Source organism: Nelumbo nucifera, chromosome 3, assembly GCF_055504915.1.
Source record: "Nelumbo nucifera cultivar China Antique chromosome 3, China Antique-T2T, whole genome shotgun sequence".
In the NCBI taxonomy this organism is placed as follows: domain Eukaryota; kingdom Viridiplantae; phylum Streptophyta; class Magnoliopsida; order Proteales; family Nelumbonaceae; genus Nelumbo; species Nelumbo nucifera.
The window spans coordinates 98559520-98583831 of record NC_142651.1 but is presented as its reverse complement, the minus strand read 5'-3'; the positions used below and the strand labels follow the sequence as shown (position 1 = coordinate 98583831).

The 24312-nt window shown below is 43.8% G+C and overlaps 1 protein-coding gene across 2 annotated transcripts; it reads left to right on the top strand.

Moving 5' to 3' along the window:
- Window positions 1-12663: 12663 nt before the first annotated feature.
- LOC104590244 (auxin response factor 23-like) lies at window positions 12664-17627 on the top strand. Of its 2 annotated transcripts, XM_088901550.1 has the most exons (14): window positions 12664-12943; window positions 13624-13736; window positions 13855-13950; window positions 14077-14133; window positions 14248-14409; window positions 14555-14639; window positions 15002-15092; window positions 15203-15367; window positions 15452-15571; window positions 15669-15744; window positions 15857-16034; window positions 16199-16890; window positions 16989-17179; window positions 17299-17627. In XM_088901550.1, exons 1-14 carry the CDS (start codon window positions 12832-12834, stop codon window positions 17399-17401), a joined length of 2241 nt encoding a protein of 746 aa, XP_088757676.1. In that variant the 5' UTR covers window positions 12664-12831; the 3' UTR covers window positions 17402-17627. The 2 variants fall into 2 exon arrangements, with proteins under 2 accessions (XP_088757676.1, XP_019052029.1); XM_019196484.2 differs by lacking the exon at window positions 12664-12943 and having other exon boundaries at window positions 13563-13736.
- Window positions 17628-24312: the final 6685 nt, after the last annotated feature.

Sequence of the window (24312 nt, the reverse complement as noted above, 5' to 3'; positions counted from 1 at the left end):
GGGTCGGGCACCTCGCCCGCCAAGTCAGTATCCCGACACTCCAAGTCTAAGCTCCCACTGACAGAGAATCGGTTCAGCGTCCTGGCGGCAGATTACCGACAGCCCGGGACCATCGAGCTCGGCAACACAGAGGCCAGCAGCGCCAGCACCAGGCCAACTCAGCAACGAAGGCGTCGGTGAAGTTTCCGAACTGCCACCCGTGTCCTGCCCGAGCTCAGAGGTAAAGAAGAGACGTGCTCGGACGAGGTAAAAGCTGCCCCAATTCTCTTAGTTCCTTCCCCCCTCGCCTCAGAACTCCTGGTAGTCCCCATGCCCAAAGACTTCAAGCTCCCACCTTTGGACAAGTATGATGGGTCCTTTGACCCCAACGACCATGTTGATGCTTTCCAGTCCCAAATGCACCTCGCTAGGGCCAGTGAATCGTGCATGTGTGGCCTTCACCACCACCTTCAAGGGGGTTGCCCACACTTGGTACAGGAACCTGGCCCCCGGGTCGATAAGATGCTGGGCCCAGTTCGTGCAGGTCTTCACCGCACACTTTGTCACCAGTAAGCGGTGCCCCAGAACCGAGGAAATCATCTTCGGAGTAGTCCAGAGAGAAGGAGAATCCATTCGGGGCTACATCAAGCAGTTCAATGAAGCGTGTTTGCAGATACCGCGATTAGACCCCGCGGTGCAACTCACGGCGACCAAGAGAGGAGTAACGCACAAGGAGTTCAAATGGCACATGGTAGCTAACCAGCCCGCAACCGTGGCCAAATTCCTCAAGCTCGCGGATAAGTTCATGAGAACAGAGGAAGAAATCAACCAAAGGACCAAAAGCAGGATCGAGAAAAGAAAGAGGGAAGGCGAGCCCTCCAACCCAGTCGACAGAAAAAACTTGGCCCGGGAGCCAAAGCCGAACCAGCCATTCCGAGCTCCCTTAGCAGTTCGGACAGATTACACACCGTTAAACACGAGGCGGACCGAGATCTTGATGACGATCAAAGACGCCCCATACGTAAAGTGGCCACCTCGCCTAAAGGGGAATCCAAACGAGAGAAATAAAAATTTGTACTGTAGTTTCCATAGAGACCACAGTCATAGTACCGAACAGTGTAATAATCTCCGGGACGAGATAGAGGGACTCATCCGTCGCGGATACTTGAGGAATTTTGTACAGCATGATAATAATAATAACAATAAGGCATGTCGGCAAGGGGAGCACGGAAAGGATGCCCCCGAATCCAGCAGCAGGCCAGCCGAACCGTTGCAGCGACAGCCTCCGGAAGAGAGGCCAGTTCGGGGAACCATCCATGTGATAGTGGGAGGTTCGGTGGTAGCAGGGTGTACTTCGGCAGCGGCTCGGACGTCAGTTCGCGAAGCAGCCCGAGAAGAATAGAACCCTCCAAAGAGGCCGAAGATTGAAGAACCGATCTTCTTCACGGAAGACGATGCGCGAGGGGTCCACTACCCCCACGATGACGCGCTTGTCATAAAACTAAGGATTAGCGACTTCGAGATCAGGTGCGTACTCGTGGATTCGGGCAGCTCGACAGACATCATCTTCAAGTCAGCATTTGACCAGCTACAGTTGCAGAGAAGCGAGTTGAAACCCGCAAACACTCCTCTGGTGGGCTTCAGCGGAGAGGAAGTCAGGCCCCTCGGGAAAATAACAGTACCTGTGGAAGTTAGCACATGGCCTTGCGCAGTCAGACTCAACCACGATTTCTTGGTGGTCGCGACCCCCTCCCCATACAATGCCACAATAGGGCAGCCAATTACGCATATCCTGCGGGTAGTGGTCTCCACATACTATTTGGCAATGAAGTTCCCTACAGACTTCGATGTGGGGATAGCGCGGGGCGACCAGCTTGAGCCCCGCAAGTGTTATGTTGCCGCCCTAAAGGGAAAAACCATGGCGGCCGACGACCTTGAACTAGAGCGGCCTACGGAGCAAGGTGAGGAACGAGCTTCGCCCACAGAGGAAACGGTCGCAATCCCGACTTCGGCTACAGACCCAGTTCGCATGCTACAGATCGGTGCTTTTGTCAATGAACCTCAACGAACCGAACTGGTGAGTTTTTTACTTCAAAATTTAGATATTTTTTCCTGGTCCGCGGCTGATATGCCCGGTTTTGACCCCAGCCTTATAACTCACAAACTTAATACTGACCCTGTAGTCAGACCCATTAGACAGAAGAAACGCAACTTAGCCCCAGAGCGCTGGAGGGCGGTCGACGAGGGGGTCAAAAAGCTCCTTGCAACAGACTTCATAAGGGAAGTTCATTATTCGAGCCGGGTAGCCAACCCAGTGCTGGTGAAAAAGGCAAACGGCAAGTGGCGCATGTGCGTCGACTACACCGACCTGAACCGAGCTTGCCCGAAAGATTGCTTCCCCCTCCCTAGAATTGACCGCCTAGTGGACGCGACCTCGGGACATGAGTTGCTAAGCTTCTTGGACGCCTACTCGGGCTACAACCAAATTAGGATGGACCAATCCGATAAGGAAAAAACCAGCTTCATAACCGAGTTCAGCCTGTACTGCTATAAGGTCATGCCCTTCAGATTAAAAAATGCTGGGGCGACCTTCCAAAGACTTGTAAATAGGTTGTTTCAGCCCTTAATTGGCACGAAAATAGAATGTTATGTAGACAACATGGTCGTGAAGACGCAGTTTTCACTGGAATTAATACAAGACTTAGATTCTGTCTTCCAAATTCTGCATCAATTTAGCATGAAACTGAACCCAAACAAGTGTGTCTTCGATGTCACCTTGGGTAAGTTCCTAGGGTACATTGTCAACCGGCGCAGTATTGAAGCCAACCCGGACAAAATAAAGGCCATCCTAGAAATGAGACCACCTAGAAAAGTAAAAGAGGTTCAGAGGCTAAACGGCTGCATAGCCGCTCTGAGCCGCTTCATGTCCAAATCGGTAGACCGTTGCCTACCTTTCTTTAAAGCAATCAAAGGCAAAGGGTTCGAGTGGACCCAAGACTGCCAGCTCGCGTTCGATGAGCTAAAAAACTACCTCGCTAGTGTGCCGATCTTAGCCCGGCCTGAGGAGGGCGAGGTCTTGGAACTGTACCTCTCGGCAAGCGACGAGGTGGTCAATTCGGTACTAATAAAAGAAGTAGATCGGGTCCAACGACCCATCTATTATGTTAGTAAAATTTTGCAGGGAGCCGAGACAAGGTACCCGCAGATAGAAAAGCTAGCATACGCACTGGTAGTAGTAGCTCAGAAACTCCGCCCATATTTTCAAGCTCACACTGTCATCATCTTGACTGACAAACCTCTGAGGCAAGTTTTACTCAAGCCCGAGGTTTCCGGTTGGCTGACGAAATGGGCCATCGAACTCAGTGAGTATGACCTTCAGTACAAGCCACGAACTGCTATTAAGGCCCAAGCCTTAGCAGATTTTATCACCGAATGCATGTTCAGCCTCGAAGTCCCTAGGCCGGTCGAGTCCGAGATCCCCAGTTCGGGTGAGCATGAAGCTCCCAAGCCAACAGAGTCTGAACCCCGTGAAGTAGCAGCCAGTGTGGCATCTCTCCTGGTTAGGACAAACGCGAATTGTGATGAGGAGCCCTGGACCCTTCACGTAGATGGCTCCTCAAACCAATAGGGCAGTGGGGCTGGAATAGTACTACGCGGCCCAGGTGGCACGAAACTGGAATACGCACTACGCTTTGAGTTCGCGGCATCCAACAACGAGGCGGAGTATGAGGCACTGATAGTCGGACTGAACCTAGCGCAAAGAGTAAGGGCAAAACACATAGTTATTTGCAGCGATTCCCAGCTTGTAGTCAACCAAGTTATGGGCGAATACGAAGCACGCGAGCTGACTATGATCGCCTACTTGGCAAAAGTAAAGGAGGCTCTGCTCAACTTCCAGTCACACTTTATCAAGCAAATACCGAGGTCAGAGAACACTGAGGCCGACGTCCTGTCCTGGTTAGCCAGCACGAGTCACAACACCATGAGAACCGTGTACATAGAGGACTTACCTCGGCCTAGCATTCTCGGTGGGGCAGAGGAGGTCGCTCCTGTCCTTGAAGTAGAGCCAAGCTGAATCGACCCACTTGCAAGCTTCTTGTTAGATGGAACCCTCCCTGCGGACCGCAATGCAGCCAAGAGGGTGCAGCGCTAGGCAGCCAAATACGTCATAATAGACGAACGGTTGTACCGACGGTCCTACACGCTGCCCTACCTGCGCTGCTTGTGACCTACCGAAGCCGAGCTCGTGCTCCGCGACACTCATGAAGGTCTGTGCGGCGGACACTTGGGAGGCAGAGTCCTCGCTCAAAAGGCACTTCGACATGGATACTACTGGCCAACGATGAAGGCAGAGGCCATCGAGCTCGTCAGAAAATGCGACAAGTGTCAGAAGCATGCCAACATCCACCATCAGCCTGCTGCCGACCTCAAGTACCTCACTAGTCCATGGCCCTTTGCGCAATGGGGCATCGACCTCCTGGGGTCATTCCTGTCAGCAACAGGTGGGAGGAAATTCCTAGTGGTGGCGGTAGATTACTTCACAAAGTGGATAGAAGCTGAACCTCTGGCAACAGTTACAATCCGAAACATACAGAACTTCTTTTGGAAGAACATAGTATGTCGCTTCAGTCTACATCGGGTACTGATCTCCGACAACGGCAAGCAGTTCGAGGATATCAAGTTCCAAGAATGGTGCCAAGATATGGGAATTCGTCAGAACTTCACATCGGTCGCACACCAGCAGGCAAACAGTCAGACAGAAGTAATGAATAGAGCCATCCTCTGCGGACTGAAAGCACGACTAGACTGAGCTAAAGGGTTGTGGGCGGACGAGCTACCAAGTGTTCTATGGGCTCACCGAACTACGGAAAAAACCGCCATGGGAGAGACCCCCTTTAACCTCACCTATGGCACTGAAGCGGTAATCCCGGCAGAGATCGAAATACCTACACTACGACTAGAAGCATATGACGATCAGACAAACGGAGACGAGTTACGTACCAACCTCGACCTACTGGATGAGGTAAGAGATCTCGCGCACATCCGGACAGCAGCCTACCAGCAAAAAGTAGCTCGGTACTACAATGCCAGAGTAAAGAAGCGGAGCTTCCGCGTCGGCGACCTGGTTCTCCATAAGATCATGGTACCCGAACCCGGCATGGGAAAACTTGGACCAAATTGGAAAGGGCCATACAGAGTAAAGAGAGCGCTCGGGGGGGCATACGAGCTCGAAACCTTAGAGGGCAAACAAGTACCCCGAGCGTGGAACATCGTCAACTTAAGGCGATACTACCTATAACCACCAAGCGAAGTGGACAAAATCGCTACCAGAGCCTAAGGACTAGGATGCCGAGCTAACGAAGAAACCTCGGCATAGGCAAGCAAAGAAAAGTGTTGACCAAAGGCTCAGGCGAAGTGGAGACAACGAACTAATAGGGACATCGGCATCTCAGAGACTAAGTATTAACACCAAAACAGGTCGTGCGTGTGCAGTAACCCGGGCAAGAAACAGATCGGGCATATGGTTAGTTCGGAAAATACGGTCAGTTCGGGAGAAAAAACAACCAACACGTAACCAAAAGAGTCATTCCATTTCAAAATAAGGGAGTGTACATTTCGAACAAAAAAAAATACATATCGAGCTCACAGGCCCGGAGATGCTTATTCTTCATCAGAAGGCACTTCAACAACACCTGAAGGTCATGCCTCGCCCTCGGAATCCGGCTCACCATCAGCGGCGTCGGCCATCTCTTGAGTAATGCGCGAGGTGGATATCACACTAATATCAAGCTCAGGGTATGTATTCTGGATCATCCACCGGCTTAGTTTAAAGCCCTTTCTGTATGAGTCCACCATCAGGTCATCAAAGTGCAGCGAGGCGATGTACTCATCAACGACCTTCTTCTTGGCGTCCTCAATGCCTTGAGTAAAAATCTGCGTCCTCTCCCTGATATCCTCTTGAAGATATTCAACCTGATGCTACAAGTCTAGCCTCAGGTCCGCCATATGCTTCACCACAACTCCCATGGCCTCAGCATCTCTCTGAGACCTCGCTTGCTTGGCCTGTGTAGTGCAAGCAGCCGCCTCAGCAGCTCGGGAAGCCGCCTCTGCAGCACGAAAAGCCTCTTCGGCAGCTCGCGCCTGCCTCGGGCTCCTTTCCACCTGGGCCGCCAAGGCATGGATTGAAGAATTTACCTACCAAAAGGGAAGAACAAAATGATCAAAAGAACGACAACAAGAAGGATAAAAGCAAAGAGCCGGACAAGAAATTTGACTTACCACCATGGCATGAGTGGCAGCGCGACAAGCTACCTGGTTCAAAGGAAGCATGGACCATGCCGCGACCTCCTCAGGATAGATAGCCTCCCTACTCTTCTGCAGAGCGTGGTTCAGTGACAACACGCTTTTGAACTTGCCTTGGGCCCCCGAGCCTGAGGGCCCAGCTCACGTGTAAGCGGAATCAGAGTAAGCAGGAGCCCCCGTGTAAGTAGCTTCGGCATAAGGGGCCCTTGCCGCCTCATGGACTGGAGGGGCCATCTCGGGCTCCCTAGGCGGATCCACAGACGGGTAGTTTGGTACTTTGGGCTCTGCGTCTCGGGGCACCTCGGCACGAGTTCGTTTGGCGACTCGCTTCCTCCTCTTCATGCCGTGAAACAGGTGCCCACCGTGAGTCCTCTCTAAGTCCATCACACCTGCAAAATGAGCTCGGCATTAGGAAAAAACGAAAGAACAAAGCAAAACAAAAGACAAACCTGAGTAAGGAACCTACCCGAACTCAAACCGGCCTCAATGAACTTGGCCTCTGACAGATAATGATGGCATTTTAGCCCAAGTCGTGCCCATTGTCGGAGGCCCTTCGCCGTCTCTTTATCAAGCGTAACACCGGAGTTAGGGGCGGCCATCCCCCACCCGGTTTGAAACGGCCACCCCAATACACTTTGCACCTCGAAGTATTCTCGCTTCCACGCCGAGACCTTGTTGGGAAGTTCATGTAAAAGCTTAAAACCCGGGCGGGGAGACAGGTAATACGCCCGCCTACGCCCGAGAAGGGGACCTACTTGCTTCTTAAGCATTAAGATGGAAGAGAAGATCTCCAAGTCTAAAGGAAAGCCCTGTTTGCAAAATAGGGAGATTGTCCCCACCAAGTTACGAATGGAGTTCGGGTGAAACTGGCCGACAACAACGCCGAAGTAGTTCATGACCTCGACAAGGAGGGGGTGGAAAGGCAGTTGCAGCCCCGCAGCGAGCTGCTCCCGGAATATCATGATCTCTTCAGGACCGTGTTCCCAAGGAAAGCTACCCGAATGTATGAAGTAGGCGTACTCCCCAGGCAAGTTGTAATAGGTAATAAGGGATTGGAGCCCCTCAGGCGTCATGGTCGAGGGACCAAACTTGTCTAACGTTCGACCTTGACGAGAGGTGGACGGCAAACTACCCAAGGCGACTCGGCCTACGGGTTCGAACTCTTCCTCGAGCTCTACCTCCGGTTCGCTAGGACCATCAAGGGATGCAACTCGGTTCGTAGAACCTGCATCTGACCCCCTTGAAGAACCGTCTGAGCTATCCGAGCTAGACATCGAGGAGAGAAGATGGATTCCAGGAAAGTAGTCACCCGGAAAAAGGCTTGAACGGACTACGGGAACTTGAACACGAGCAAAAAACCTTGAATGCGAACTAAAGGCTTGGACGCGAGCTCAAGAAGCAAAGCGCAGAAGTGACAAAAGCAATTGGGGTCCCCCACTATTTATACCCACAGTAACCAAGAATCAACGACTCAGATCAAAGCCAATCCGACGGCCCACAGTCGCGTTGACCGCACGTCTCCTGAGACCAAGACGTGACTGGCCACACGTCTCTCGAAACTGACCGCACGTCTCCTCACATTAAAGGCAGCAGCGGCACGTTTTCAAATTTGAAAAGACGCCCGCTGTCACATCTTCTAGCGGCGCGCTTTTTGAATTTTGAAATAAGGCGCGTGTTGTCACGTCTGTCAACATTTGTAGGCAGATCGACGCATTTCCCGTCTTTTGGGCGCTCGAGAAACCCAAAAGAATCCTGGCGACGCACCTCACGCTATCAGTCAACTGATTCGAAGTACGGGACAAATCCACCCGCCACCTCGCAAACTCCCCGCGCCAGGGCAAGACCCTTAGCATGAGGAGTGGGGGGCAATTGATGAAGGAAGATTTGGCCCGACCTCGTAACCACTCAACACGTGGCAAAGGCAATAGCTCGACACAACAACTCGCCATGGCGCGAGCTCCGAAAGGAGGAACCAGCGGTCCGAACTCCCTACAAGGAGCCCGAACTCCCAGTACGGAGCCCGAGCTCTCCCTTAGGCCCTGAGCCTTATGAACACAAAGGGCAACAACCTGAACTGGCCTGCCCCATGGCAGTTCGGGCCACACCTCTGTCCGAACTCAAGACTTCGCCTCGCACACCACTCCAGCACTTCGCCCCTAGGACACCGAACTGAACAAACCGTACCTGACACCGAAGGAGTCCGTATCCAGGGGCGGCGCACCTGACTGATTTAGGATCTGACGCTTGACAGTCGCATTCCAATGGCCACCTGCCACCGCCACCTGCCACCGCCATCTCCAGTTACAGAGACGGCTCCGACAAGGAGCAGTGGCGGTTCTGTCCCAACAGAGGTGATGACACCCGAACTGGCAGAAGCACAGAAGTAATCATACCCGACCTGACAAAAGCCTCGGAGTGATTGCGCAAAGTGGTTATAAAAGGCTCTCTACCCCCCGATGACAAGGTATGTGAACTTTGTGCCATCTGGTTTTATCTTGCCTTTGAGAGAATACTAACTTGAGATTCGTTGTGATCTCGCCGGGTTCCTCCCCAGAGATTCCCCACTTTCTTCTCCGTTTCAGGCCCCCCTATTTTTCTAGTCAGAGGCAAGGTCATTGACAGCTAGGACCGGCCGGATTGCGCACCACCACATACCAAGTGTGGAAAAAGATAAGGACAAATTTCTTTCCTTTGGCTCCTAAAGAAGATAGATTAATGTGGAGACCAAATACGGATAGGGTGTTCTCAATTAAAACTGCTTACTTAAAGGTAAGTACTTTAGATAGTGTTTTGCAAAAGTATGGAAATATTTTGTAAATATTTCTGGTGAAAGTGAGGGGGCTATGAACCACATTTTTGTCAATTGCAACCATGCAAAACAGATGTGGTTGATTACCCAAAGTACATTCAAGTTCACAAGTGAATTAATTTTCTCATTTCAGGAGGTGTGGAAAAAGTTGAATGATAATGATCCAAATATCTGTCAAAATTCAGATATTAAGGGAAATTTTGTAATTTTATTTTGGCATATTTAAAAAAAATAGAAATGAGAATTTTCAAAAATAATATCTTACCTATGGCTATCATTCTTGATAGAGCTCTCAGCTCTTTTTAGGAGATTAAATCAACTCCAAAGGAAAAGAAAAAAGAAAAAGGGTTGGATGCCGGTAAGATGGATGTGTCTATGTTTAGATGCTATTAAAATAAATTTTGATGCCTCGTGCATAAATGATCACTGCTGGTTGTGTTGCAAGGGATCACTTGGAAAATATTCTTGACCTAAAAGCCTACAAAATCGGATTTACCTCTGCTAACTTAGCTGAAGCTTGGGCTGCTTGGGAGGCCCATAATATAGCAAGCAATTTCAGAAATAGGTACATCGTTATTGAAGGTGATTCAAAGCTCGCCATCAATTGCCTCAACGACAAAACCAAACTGCTGTGAAAATTAAAGCATATCGTTAAAGACTGAATGACCATGAGATATAGTTTGGAAGGAAAAATTTCAGTATAAGCATGTTTTCAGAGAAGCAAATATAGCTAAAACTTGATTAGCTAACAAAGCTCATAAAGTTTCTATTTTGAATGAACTGATTTCGAGACATTTAACATTAATTTATTGCTTAGATTGTTGGGAACGTACTACCCCAGAGCCCTCTGTTATTGTCCCGTTTTAATTATTTTAACTCCACTCACATGTTTTCAAGCTAACTTTACATGGCAATTAGACCTGTTCATGGGCGGGCCGGGTTGGGCTTTCATTTTGTATTAACAGATTTTTCTAAGGCCTGAGCCTGGCCCGACCATCGGGCCTACAATTTGGGCCCAAGCCCGACCCTCATAGAAAGCCCGAAGCCCAGGCCTGGGCCTGAGCTCGAAATTTATCTCATGTTGTTACTATTGCTGAAGCGGCTGAAGAGAGAGAGAGAGTGAGAGACAAATTATAAAGAAAAAAATAAAAAATGTATATATTAAATTATAAATATATATATATATATTTCAATAAATATTATACTATTTATATATTTTATATAATATATAAATATATATTATGTATTTTATAAAATATATAATGCTGAATCGGGCCAGGCTTTTTTGATAAATCTCGAGCCCGGCCCATAATACAGTCGGGCTTATTGTATTAGGCCCGAAGTCAGGCCCACGGGCCTAATTATATGACTAAGCCCGACCGGGGTGCAGGCCGGGCCATCGGACTACCCAGCCCATGATCTAATGGCAATGACAATTAATTATAATCAAATCCAAAATTACTTATCTCTCTCCTAATCTTCTTCTCTTCTGTCAAAAGAAATAATAATTCTTACATTAATTAAGTTACTATATATGAGAAAAATCAGAGAAATAATAATTACTTTACATTAATTAAGTTGTTAAGTAGAAGGGAAAAAAAGTAATTTCATCCACCCAAAAAGTGCTGAAACCAAAGAAAAGAGCAAAGCTGATTCTCCGTTTGATGTTACCAATTATTGGCAATGATAAAATAAGACATAAATAAATCTGATAATTATTGAATTGTCCTATATTCATATATTTTATTATTATTTTCACGCAATGGAGTTTCGTGCCTCACAATTTTCAAATAATAAAAAGTGTTCGTAACGGATCTATGCCGGTGGCTTCGGAAGGAGGATGTGACAAGGGTGGTAGCAAAACTCGCGTGGACTTACAATGGATGGCGCGAAAGAATCGTAACGGCTGTCTCTATCAACCCTTTTCAACCCTTCCCTACGACACGTGGCTCTACCGGGATTAACCTCTTTTGGGGACCCACACTGCTAGCCAAACAGACGACACTTGAGGAAAGTAACGGCGCTGTGACTTGTGACTGACGTGACGACTGTTGCCGTTTGTCCATGTGACGGCGGGGTTCACGGCGCTCGCACCAACGAAGGAGCCGCCTTTTGCATTCAATGCCCCGGCCGGTTCGATGACGTGTCTCTTTTCTTTCAATTTTGACAACTCGTCGAACAATTCTTACGTAAGAGGGAAGACTCCCCGTAGGAATAACTACACGTGTGCTGTACATTATTCCAATCCAATGGTTATGAGAATGAATTTGTGACTTCATGGGTTGTCGTGATACCGGTGGAAACGCAGGATCACAACCATTTGTGGGTTTCTGTATATGTTGCAGCACTGAATCAAATAAAGGTGTAAGAGGCGACGGAAATGTGGGCAAAACCGCCGGCCGACGGTGAGATGACAAGCTAACCACGGTTGAGGGCGAGTGTACGTAAAGCTGAATCGTGCTTTTAGTTAGATGAATGTACGGTGGCAAAGATGAGGGAAAGCAATTTTATCCTACGGTCCTACCCCGGTGGGAACCCGCTTCTACAGGGCGGGTTTTTTTCCTCAAGACTATGTGTTTGGTTGCATTTGAAATTTATTTATACTAGTACAAATGCATGGCAGTGCAAATGTAAAAAAATGTAAATTATTATTTAATTTTGTTTTGACTTTTACTTTATTCCACTTTGTCTTAATTTACTTCATTTGTATTGCAATCAAACAAAATGAGATAAAATTTGAAATAAAAATGGGTCAGAATTTACAATTAAATCATTTACACTGTCATGGTTTTGCATCAGTCCAAATTTATTTGCATTTCAACTAAATACAATCTCAAAGACAGATTTTGGGGCTAGGACGGGTTTGGGGAATTCCCCTTCGGTCAATACAAGCCCATACTTATACCATTTGAACAGCCTCTTGCAACCTTGCATTGAGAATATCCCCATGAGTATGGAGATATTCTCAATGCAAGGCTGTAAAAACTATTTGAACAAGAGTTGCACTAATCGAAGCCGAACTTGGGTTTTTGGATTCTACGATCTGGTATGGATAGGATATGGTATTGAGTTAACCGACTTATATATTGTTAAAAATCATATAAACTTTATGTATTAGATATTAAATTTAACATTATTTTGAATTGTATGCAAATAATAACTTATTAGTTTGTATTTTTTATATATATTAATCAAATAATTAGAAATTTTGCTATTTATTTATATTATTTTAATTACTTATTATTTATATATAACAAGAAATAATAAATTAGATGTGAGTTATAAAACTAACCCACAATATGTTTGAATGTGTAGAGGGTTTTGCATTTTTCATATGCCCGGACGGTTTGGATTCTCAAAATCCAACTCGGGAGGTAGGTAGGGTCTCAAAAACCACCCTATACCCGCCTCGTAGCAAGCCGTAGCAAGCAATTGCAGGATTACATGAGAGCAAAACGTTAAGCGTTTAGACGTTAGAGAGAGAGAGAGAGAGAGAGAGAGAGTTCTCTGAGCAGTATAAAAGGAGGGTGGGGGATGTGTTTAGTACCACATTGAAGATTCTATAGGCACCTGATTCAGGATTCTGGGTCTCTCTTTATCTGCAGTTTTTGTTAAGGTTGTCTGTTTGAGAGTTTGAGGCTTTGAAGCTCGGCTTTTCTTTGCTGTTTCATTTGCTTCGTGTTCATACACTCTTCATATTCCTTCCTCTGGTCTGTAGAGAGAGGGAGAGAGGGAGAGAAATGGGTTCTGCTTTTGTTGGAGCTGAGTTGAACTTACCAGGTCAGTACCCCAACCTTGAAGCTGAGGGTACCAGCTACAATGGCGGGCAAGTATTGCGGCCTACTAGGCAAGGTGATGTTTCGCTATCTTTCTTCAGTTGTTTTTTGTAGCTTGTAAAGTGGTGTTCTGTGCTGGGGAGCAAAGCAAATTGTTATTTGTTTATTGTTTTCTTCGTTTTTCGATGGGAAAAGCTTTCTTCGTGATCATTAAAGACTAGGACTTTTGCGTGTCTTCTCTTTCCTTCCTTCCTCTGTTTCTTTTTCCCATTTTCAAGGCTCCAAATATTTCTTCATTGCTGAATGAACAGAGCCTGCATCACTGCATTTCGATGCTTTATTTTTCTTTTGCTTCGTTGGGATTCCGCTTCTCAATCATTTTCAACTAGAGTTCATCTCTTTGTATTACAGATGCTGCTGTTTTTCTGTCTTCTTTGAAGTCTAAAGCTTCCATTTTGCATTACATTTCCTCGAGCTAAAATTTCAATTTCCAGCTGTATGATTTTCTGGTTTCTGTCGGAATATTCGATGATCTGAACGTCAAATTCAGATTCCCATATAGTCATCTGAGTTATATTCTCAGTTGGGTCATCCACTATGTTTCATTTGAGCCTCATGTAATGGATTACTCCGACTTTGTAGTAATCACCATTTTCTAGCTTTTATGTTTTTGACGAGTGTAACATTGTTCTTATTTGATCCACTGAAAAATGGTTCCCAGTTTTTTTCTCAATACTGTTTCTTGTCTGATCCCAGAAGAGAAGGATCCATTGTACTGGGACCTGTGGCATGCATGCGCGGGCCCCCTCGCCGCTGTTCCTCGAGTCGGTGAGAAGGTCTTCTACCTCCCACAAGGACACATCGAACAGGTTCTGTTTTCTCCTGTATCTCTTTCACTGTTTCATTCCTGTGATCTGAGTATTCAGTGCTGTACAATAATCATTTGATTTCTCTTCAGTTTGTATTGACTATCTAAATTCTTTGTAGGTTGAGGCATTCTCAAAGCTTGATAATGATCTGAAAATGCCCATCTACCATATACCTTCCAACATTCAGTGCGCAGTTGTAAATGTTGAGTTAAAGGTCTGTCTCACTGTCTATCTGTCTGTGTATCTTTCTCTCTCTGCTCCCCACCTTCAGTTCGGGTGGGAGGTGATCGTTATTTCGTTTTCTAATAACGTTCTTGGCTGGTTTTTTCTTGGTTTGCAGGCGGAAAAGGAAACAGATGAGGTGTTCGCTCAAATAACACTGCTTCCAGAAACGAAGGTTGCCTACTGACTTGCTGAAATTGGAGAATAGTTTATATACCCATTTGTTTGATTGCAGTTGATCTACTTTTCTGGGTCTTAGATACGGATAACGTTTGGATTTTTGCATCAGAATGACAATAACCTGCGGCATGGACTGCTTGAATCTCTCCCTCGGAGTCCTCAGAGGCCTAAAGTGTTCTCCTTCTCCAAAGTTCTCACTGCATCTGATACAAGCACGCATGGCGGATTCTCTGTTCTCAAGAGGCACGCTGATGAATGCCTTCCACCTCTGGTGGGTATCATCCGTAGCTTTCGAACTCAAATAAACCATCAACTTTGCAACATTTAATCATGCATAGAGAGGAATCCCTGTGAGATCAGGGTGGATGAAATAAGCTCACAGAGATATTAATCATGGCTTGCTTTTGTTGTTGTAGGACATGTCTCAGCAAACCCCATCACAGGAACTGATAGCTAAAGATCTCCATGGTGTACAATGGCGTTTCCGTCATATATATCGTGGTGGGTTTATCTAGCAATTTTCATAATTTGAGCAACTCAGAATCAGTTCAACCCTGAAAATAAGTTTCCTGATAGTGGGAACAGATTTTCATTCCCAGGGGAGGGGGAGGGAATGGCCATTCCCTCAAATGGGGGAATGCCATTTCATTCCAGTCTGAACCAAACAGGTGAGGGGAATAGACCATTTCCATTCTGAGGGATTCCGATTCGGATTCTGACTGTGAACCAAACGGACCCTTTATTAAATTTTTTATCTTCGATTTCTTCACTGATTCTTTATTAGTTAATGTGTCAAGTAGCTCTTCTCTTTTCACAGATTACCTTGAATTTCTCAGTTTGTGCTTTCTCTTTTGTAAATATAGGCCAGCCTAAGCGACATCTTCTCACTAGTGGTTGGAGTACGTTTGTTAGCAGTAAAAGGCTAACAACGGGTGACGCTTTCATTTTCCTTAGGTTCTCTCTCTCTCTCTCTCTCTATCTATCTATCTATCTATCTATCTATTATCTCTCATAATCAGCTTATCCATCAGTTAGATTTAGAAGAAACTGGCTTATTTTCTCAGGGGCGAGAATGGAGAACTTCGTGTTGGGACTCGTCGTTCTACGAAGCCACAAAGCAATGCTTCAGCATCTGTGATATCTGGTCACAGCATGCAAATTGGAGTTGTTGCCACTACATCCCATGCGCTTTCCACTGGGACCATCTTCAGCGTGTACTACCGGCCTAGGTACGCTGAGGGGATGGAATTTCGCAATTTTAGCAGTTTGTTTCGACAAAAGTTTTATTCATTTATTCAAGTTTTCTTCCACAGGACATGCCCATCTGAATTCATAGTTCCTTATGATCAATACATAGCATCAATCAGTAGGGTTTATTCAGTTGGAATGAGATTCAGAATGAAGTTTCAGTCTGAAGAATTTCCAGACCAAAGGTGAAGAAACCACTTCCTTGTGGATCTAGTGAAGGATTCTTTTGCCTCCAGTTTGGGTTATGCTAGCTTATTGAATTTTGTCTTTGTGGTAATATAGTCTTGCAGGTACTGTAGTTGATGTAGAAGATCTTGATCCGATTGGCTGGCCTGGTTCTAAATGGAGGTGTCTCAAGGTTGCTGTTTTTTTTTTTATTATTATTATTCTTCTGTTATGCCATTTTCATGTGCTCAGAGTTGGTTTTTTTTTCATCTTTTAAGTAATTATCTGATTATACTTCTATGTAGGTTCGTTGGGATGAGACCTCTGCAACAGCAATGCTTCCTGACAGGGTTTCCCCATGGAAGATTGAACCAATAGGAGTTACCAGCATGAGCTGTCCTTCACTTCTATCCCGAGTAAAGAGAGCATGTCCTAGTCATTCAGCAACTCATGAACCATCATCATCCACCTTGGTAGCAGATGGTCAGTAGTGTTTCATTAGCCTTTGTAGTTTTCAGACTCAAATGAGGTAGCAAGTCATAGTTTTACTTTTAGGCCATGTTTGGTAGTACTTTCATACGAGAAGTACTTTGTTTGGGGTGTTTTTTACTTTTAAAAACACTAACTGGACTGGTTTCTTTCTCTAGGCTCATCACAGGGTTCAATCATGCCTGGACTACCAACTCAGAGACAGCCAGGGGTCTTGCAAGGTCAAGAAATGGGAGACACAAGTGCTCACAGCTCAGGGAATGTGCAGAGGCCATTTTTGCCACTTCGAGTTCCTCCCCTGAGCTCTGATAAAGTTCAGACACAGATGGAGTTGGAGAACAACCTGCCCCTTCCAATGCATGCTCCACCTTATCTGTATTCTGGAAATGCTATACCTAATGGAATTCGGCAAGGTTCAGGGCTTAGTACCTACCGTCCTCCGCCATTTTCTTCATATGGGTCTGGTGGAAAAGTTGGATTAAGAAGGAACTGCTCTGGTTCAGATTTTGCCTCCCATGGTTCTGGACTGCAGGAACAGATGGCTCCTGAGAAAAGAGAAAGAACTGAGAGACCAATGATCCAACCAAAACCCAGCGGAAGTTGCATGCTCTTTGGTGTTGATTTAGTTAAAAGGCCTACAGTGTGTCCATCACAGCCTGTTGTGGCTGGTGGAGAGGTCCGCCATCCTTCCCCTGTTCCTACATTGGCATCTCAGTCGGGCACTACAGAGTCGGTGCAGCTCTCAGAGCCATCCAGGAGAATGAATCCATCCAATTCCTGTGCATCCGGCAGCCTTCCGGAGAAACCCTGCAAAAACTGTTGCTCAATTGCTAGCCGGAGTTTCACCAAGGTGGTTAACTAACTTTGTAATTGTAATGCTTCAATCTGTTTCTGAGTCAATATGGCATGTCTGCTACTCTCAACATACACTGATTGTCTTGATTGCAGGTCCACAAGTATGGAAGTGTTCTTGGGCGATCAGTGGACTTAACAAGATTCAATGGGTATGATCAACTTGTTGGTGAGCTTGACCAGATGTTTGAATTTGGAGGGAAGCTCAAGGATAGAAGCAATGGCTGGGTCATTGCATACAAAGACATTGATGGTGACATAATGTCTATTGGGGATTCTCCATGGCTGTTAAGTATTGCAACCTTTTAAACATGTTCTGGCGAAGTTTTTTCTTTCTCTTATTGTTCATTGGTAGTTGTCTCATCTGTTCAAAACTGACTCTATTTTTTTTTTTCCGGCAAAGCAGAGAGTTCCGGTCGATGGTGCGAAAGCTGTTAATCTACCCAGAGAAAGAAGCTGACAAGCTATTGGCAAGATCCCCCACTTCTCCAGATGATAAAATCACTTGAAGCTCTTTTAGTTTCAGATAGATTCCCTGCATCTTCTGGTGTCCTGGAGGCATGTAAAGAATACGTGATAATATGGAGAGGGAAAGGTTCTAGGAGGGACCTCCATTGAAATGTATCTATTCAATTGAATAATGAAATGGGTGTATTGTGTACATGCCTGCAGATGTATGTATGTTATTTATTTGTGTTATATCTATTTATCTGTCTATGATTCTTCTTTGGAAATGGTGGCCTTTGCACTCTTGTTACCTATGCAATGCATGGATTGAATAGAAGTTTGATAAGAGGTTTTGTAAAAAGATTTTATGTGCATAATACTTTGTCGGTTTGTCTATTAAAGGAAGGCTTTCAGGCTACAGCCCCCACCATTCAGATACGTGGCTTTTTCAAATTTAGACAGATGGCATTTTCTGAGAAGTTGCTGTTAAGGCCCACAACACACTATCACCATTCAGACAAGTGACATTCTCATTTTCTAGAAAGCTAGACACGTAGCAATTTCTAAGAAATTCCTACTAAAACCCACAACCCACTACTAGGCTACAACTCCCCACCATTTAGACACATGACCTTCTCATTTTTATGGAAAGCTAGATACGTGGCATTTTATGAGAAATTGATGCTAAAGCGCACAAGTCACTACCACCATTTTCAATCTGTTTCTAAAAAAATGCAAGAAATGCAAAAGTGGTTATCCACAACCACTTCTGCCTACATTTATCAATCTCACTTAATCATTAACCCTTTGTGTATCATAACAAAAGAAAATTGTCCATATTCTAATAATTATTGAAAAGTTATTTTTTTAAAATTTTAATAATTATTTAAAATATTAATAAATATAAATTCAACAATATTGATTCCATAATGTAAATTTAACATTACTGATTCCCCGTACTTAGTACGGGGTCATTCACTAGTATAAGAATAATCCTAAGTTTGGCCCTACATGGGCTTGGGCCGGGCTTCCATTTAGACAAGATCAAGCTATAACTGATCACAGTTTCAAATTTGAACAACTTGCCCAAGCCCAACCAAACCTATACACATGCTATCCTTTTGGTTTAGGGTTTGAATTGGCAAATCGGGCTTCCACCTCGGTCTATGGCTGAAACCAAGTTCTGTGTTCAGGGATGGGCTTGGTTTGGGCCTTAACTCTACCAACCCATCCTATTTATACCCCTACTTTAATAGAGAGAGTAGAGGGACTTTGAGAAATTTAATATGAGAGAAAGAAGTGGTGAAGGGGTGAGGTTGTTAACATTTACCATGAGAGAGAGAAGGATTTTTATTAAAGATAATTAGGTAATTTTTATGTCTTTAATTATAGAATAAATAAACCACATGTGTGAAAAAGGAGAAGAGAAAGAGAAGCATGCAATAATTGGATTGGCAAATCAAACTAAGGACCCCTACTTTGGGGTAGTGACACTTAACTGTCCTTGGTTTGAAAGAAAACGTTCGGATTGTATCGGGTTTCCCCACCTTTTCTTTCAAATTAAACATAGCTAAGGGCCCTTACTTTTACTTGTGACAAAAGCTACTTTGTACAGTTGTACTTTCAGATTCTAACACTCAAGTCCAATTATTTTGCCTTTTCCTTCCCTAATCTCTACAACCCTAGCTATTAACCTTTCCTATCTCCTTTCTCACACTTGAATGAATAACAAGTCCAACTATTTTGCCTTTTCCTTAATCTCTACAACCCTAGCTATTTACCTTTCCTATCTTCTTTCTCACACTTGTAGGGAGTTGAAGCAACACAGTAAATAAATTGAGTTAAATCAGCCCCCCCCCCCCCCCCCCCAATACTGTGCCTCACAGCATCCCACAGCATATTCCCACCGTGTATTGGAAACATCTCTCGATGATGACATCATCATTTATGATACTGTCATCAGGAGATGTTCCCAATATAAGGTGGGGATGTGCTGTGAGACGACGTGGGGGGTTTGCTTGTGCTCATCAATCCTTAGTTCAAATTACCATGTACCTAGTGGACAAGTTAGGCGATAATTCCTCAAGTTATTATTAAAATAAATAAATAAATACATAAAAGTAATAGAAAACAAATTAGAAAACTCATAAATAAACTAAGAATATATGAAGAATAAAGTATAAAAAAGAAATGTTGAAACTAAAACATGCGGAATGTAGACAAACCACAAATGGGCATTTTGATAAATTCATCCTCACCATAATGCCCGCTAATGAATTTGAACTTGAGTATCGGAGTTTGAAAGTAGAGAATAGCTGTATGCAAGGGTGTCAATGGACCGGTTTTGGGTTGAATCCCTTCCAAATCAAATTCAATTTGGATGGATTGGATGGTCTAATAAGATATATTGAATTAGACCATTTCAGACTTATTAGTCCAAAATATTTATTGAATTGGATTGGACCTGGTCCATCCATACATAACGAAATTATATTGGATTGAATTGGATTGAATCAATATCCAATCCATTTATAGAAGATAAGAATACAGGTGTTAATAGACCAAGTATGAGTTGGAACCAATCTAAATTAAAAACCAAGTTGAATAGAGAAATGAGAGGAGATGATCCACCAATCCAACCTACTTGGTTTGCATTTGTACTGAACTAACGTTTCAATCAAGCGAAGGGATAAAAAATTGGGTGGAGCGGTGGAAGCTAGAAAAAAGATCAATGACTTGGTAGTCACATATTGTTGCATAGAGTATTTTTGGTATTCAGTGTTATGCATCGCTAATACACCAACGAGCCAGCCTTCAGTTGGTGTAACATTATGTAGATGTGGTTTATTTGATGGGCTAAAAGCTTAGAAACAAGAAAATCTTTGAGCAAGCAAGAGTTTAGCTCGTTATTAATCCTCATCAGAGTTGAGACATATGATATATTAGCACTCTTATTGAAGTTTTAATCGTCTCCTCCCAAAAGGCTTCTCACATCAACCTCACATCACATCCCATCCATGCAATGGGAACATCTCCCCATGGATGCATGATAACATACAAGTATGGAAGATATTCCTAATTCACAGTTACAATGAGTGCGAGGAAGGAACGCTTATTGACTGAGAGGAGATGAAGGTACTAATGAAGAGGAGAGCTGGAGTAGTTATTGGGGATCAACATGGGTGCCATCTAGGGGTGCTCACGGTTTGGTTAACCAAACCGTGGGGCATTTTTTTGAACCAAACCGGAAGTACTGGTTTTTGGAAAATTGGTAACCGGAACCAAACCAAAATCAGTCGGTTAACCAGTTGACCGATTTGGTTAACCGTCAGTTCGGTTCGTCGGTTTTTTGGTATTTTAGTTTTTACAATATATATTAGAAAAATATATATAAATATATAATAAAAAATTATAAATATATATATAAAATATTATATTTTAAATAATAAAATAATAAATCATATATTATAAATATATATATTTGATGATGCACAATCTGGCCGGTCTTAGCTGTCGATGATCTTGCCTCTGAACTGAGTAACAGGGACCTGAAACGGAAGGAGAAGAGAAGCTCCGGGGAGAACCCGGCGTAAGGGCTCTGAAGCTCAAGTTAGAATCCTTCAAAGGCAAGAATAACCAGATAGCGCGAAAGTTAGCATACCTCGTCCCTGGGGGGGTAGAAGCCTTTTATAACCACCTCGCGCACTCACTTCCAGGCCTCTGTCAGGTCGGGCATGATTACTTCTGAACTCCTGCCAGTTCGGGTGTCATTTCCTCTGGTCGGACAGAACCGCCACTGTTTCTTTTGTCGGAGCCGTCTCTGCGGCTAGTGACGACGGTTGCAGGTGGCGGTGGCAGGAAGCCGTTTGAAATGCGGTTGTCAGGTGTCAGATCCCAAATCAGTCAGGTACGTCGCCCTTGGATAAAGACGTCCTTGGTGTCGGGTACGTTTGGCTGGCCTGGTGCTTTGGAAGTGAAGTGTTGGAGTGGCGAGTGAGGTGCCTTGAGTTCGGTTTGGAGTGTTCCGAGCTGCCACGGGTCAGCTCGGGTCAGCTTTGTGAGGCTTGGGGCCCAGTATGGTTCGGGTTCCTTGCAGGGAGCTCGGAGCTCGCTCTTAATAGGGAGTTCGGACTCCCAGTAGGGAGCTTGTTCTTAATAGGGAGCTCGGGTTCTTACTTGGGGAGCTCGGACCCTTAACAGGGAGCTCGCTCTTAACAGGGAGCTCGGGCTCCTAGTAGGGAGCTCGGATTTAGGGAGCTCGGGTTCTTAGGGAGCTCGGGCTCCTAGTGCCGAGCTCGGACTTGGGGAGCTCAGGTTTTAGGGAGCTCGGACCTTTGACAGGGAGCTCGCTCTTAACAAGGAGCTCGGACTAAGTACAACGGTCTGGAGTTCGGGCTCGGTAGTGAGTTTGGACTTGCTTCCAATGTTCGCTTTGGGTGCTCTACTGTCCCGAGCCGCTTGCCTTTGCCACGTGTCGGGCGACTGCGAGGTCGGGCCAAATTTCCCTTCATCAATATTTATATATATAATGCATATTTATTAATTTATAATATATAAAAATGTAAAATATATATATATATATATAATATATAAATATATATAAAATATATAGAAATATATGTAACCAGTCGATTCAATTAACCGATTTTTCGGTTCAGTTTTGATTGGTTCAACTTTTCGGTTTTTTTGCTCACCCTTAGTGCCATCCTTCTTCCTCCATGTGCTCCTTTGAAGCAGAAACCCACACTTTTTCTCCATGACATAACATTTGCATTAGAGTTATCTCTTCAGGCTTTGGTCATTGAATGTGATGTTGCAAACATCGCACGTGTGATGCACAGCTGGAAATTTGGATTTGCTCTTCACAGAATGCATCTCACACCAACCTCACAGCCCACCATGTATTAAGAACATTTTCCCAGAATAATAATATACAAACTACAGGAAATGTTCTCAAGGTATGGCTGGAACGCATTGTGAAGAGATCACATCTCCGCCCCACAACGCCCTACAGCATATCCCCGCCGTGTATTGAAAACATCTTCCGATATCTGTTTCCAATACACGGCAGGAATGTGTTGTGGGGCGTTGTGGGGCAGAGATGTAAACTCCATTGGTTGTGAGATTGGTGTGAAAAGCGCTATGTGACAAACAAGTCCGGAGTTCACTACTAAACTGTTATTGCTGACTACTCCGTTTGATTTTCTTAGCCAGAAGAACAGCACATCGGATGGTTAAGAATTGCAGCATCTTGCACTAGAACGTGTATATACCTGGTTGGTGTGTCCTAGTTGCAATTGTAGCTCCTGATGCATCTGAATCTAGTTGATTGAATGAAACTGTGCATTTGTACTGTAAATAATGTGAGCATTGAGGTGAGAGTTCATCTTCCTCTTCATTCTATAAAATATAAGAGTGCGTTTTATGTGTATGTCTACAAATAAATAAGTAATAATCAGATATGATATTATGGTATTTACATTTACTATTTAGGTTCTGTTCGTTTTTTTAAAAGCCATTTACTTGGGCAACTGAATCTACTATCCGGATAAATTCACTTATTCATGTTGTTTGATTCTCAAAATTTTATTAGAATGAGCAAATTTGTCCCGTTCCATTTTGCCAACTTTCCCTCAATAAGTGAGAAAATTATTTATCTACATGATAGAGTAAGTGATATTCTAGAAAAAATTTTACAATAAAACCCAAAATTTATTGAAAAGTAAACACATGAAATTTGGTTGATGAAAACCACTTTTTCACTAGCCAATTTTTGCCCAAACAAGGTCTCATTGCTTACATAGAAATCGAAGGCAAATATTCCCGTTTGGCAAATCTTTTTGAGATCTTCTTGTAGTTCTGACAGTCAAAAAATGTATTGAGCTTTTGACATAAGATCTGGGCAGCCCAAAGACCGTTTGGCAGATGTGCATCTTTCCATGCATCATTTTGGGTCTTTTTGTGCGAGATTAAAACGCGAAAGATGTGAGAAGATTCATTTGGAGCTTTCCAAAATCAGCCCAAAATGGACTTCTCGTGTCTTTTTAGCAGCTAAATCTTCCGCGTGCTAAACAGAAATAGACCGATTTTTTGTCTTCCCGACTTGTAAACAACTGAAAGACCATGCAGAAAAACGCACCAAACAGGCCCTTATATAGCATGGTGGAAGAGCACGTGCATGTGTATAAGAATTTTCAATACTCTGATTTAACTTTTATAATTAACACATAAAACCAGGTAATTGTCCCTTTATATATCTATAGATATAGATATAGAGAGGACTGTCAATCGATTGGGTATATCCAATGAACCCAAACCACCCAAACCAATTATTTATTTTGTCCTGATTAATAATTAGGTTGGTTCTACTTCTTACTTGTCCTCAATACCTATATCCTAGCTATTTTATTAAATATAAAATATTTTTTACAATTTTTGTTATATTTTATGCAAGGTTCAAAGTATCAGAAAGACAAATTTAAGAGACATAACGGGATACGCCTTTGATACGTATGGATATGGACAAAAAAATTAAGATACACATAGAAACACATGAAAATGTTATAAATACTCCAATAAATCATAAATAAACATCAATATCACTAAATATAAGACATAAATGAGCTATTTATGCAGAAAAATAACACGTTTTAGTGGATTGTATGAAAAAAAAAACATATTATAATCAATATACGGAAACAAAAACATACTATCTAATAAAGTACTTAATTCAATTCCAATCTTCCAAGTTCCATTCTAATTTTCTAAAAAACTAAATAATTATTTATTTTATTCAAAAAATTATTTTGCATGTTTTATTCTAAAAATTAAATTAAAATTAAGAAAAAGTAAATATGTAACAAAAAATTGAATTCATTTATGGATATAATAGATCAAATGATTATTTTGCATGTTTCATTCTAAAAACTAAATAATTATTTATTTTTATTCAAATAATTATTTTGCATATTTT

Excerpts from the sequence above, each read along its gene's own strand:
- LOC104590244 (XM_088901550.1), top strand. The coding sequence starts at position 12,832 with ATGGGTTCTGCTTTTGTTGGAGCTGAGTTGAACTTACCAGGTCAGTAC. Across the intron at positions 13,737-13,854 it reads CACAAGGACACATCGAACAG|GTTGAGGCATTCTCAAAGCT; the intron begins GTTCTGTTTTCT and ends AATTCTTTGTAG. Across the intron at positions 13,951-14,076 it reads TTGTAAATGTTGAGTTAAAG|GCGGAAAAGGAAACAGATGA; the intron begins GTCTGTCTCACT and ends CTTGGTTTGCAG.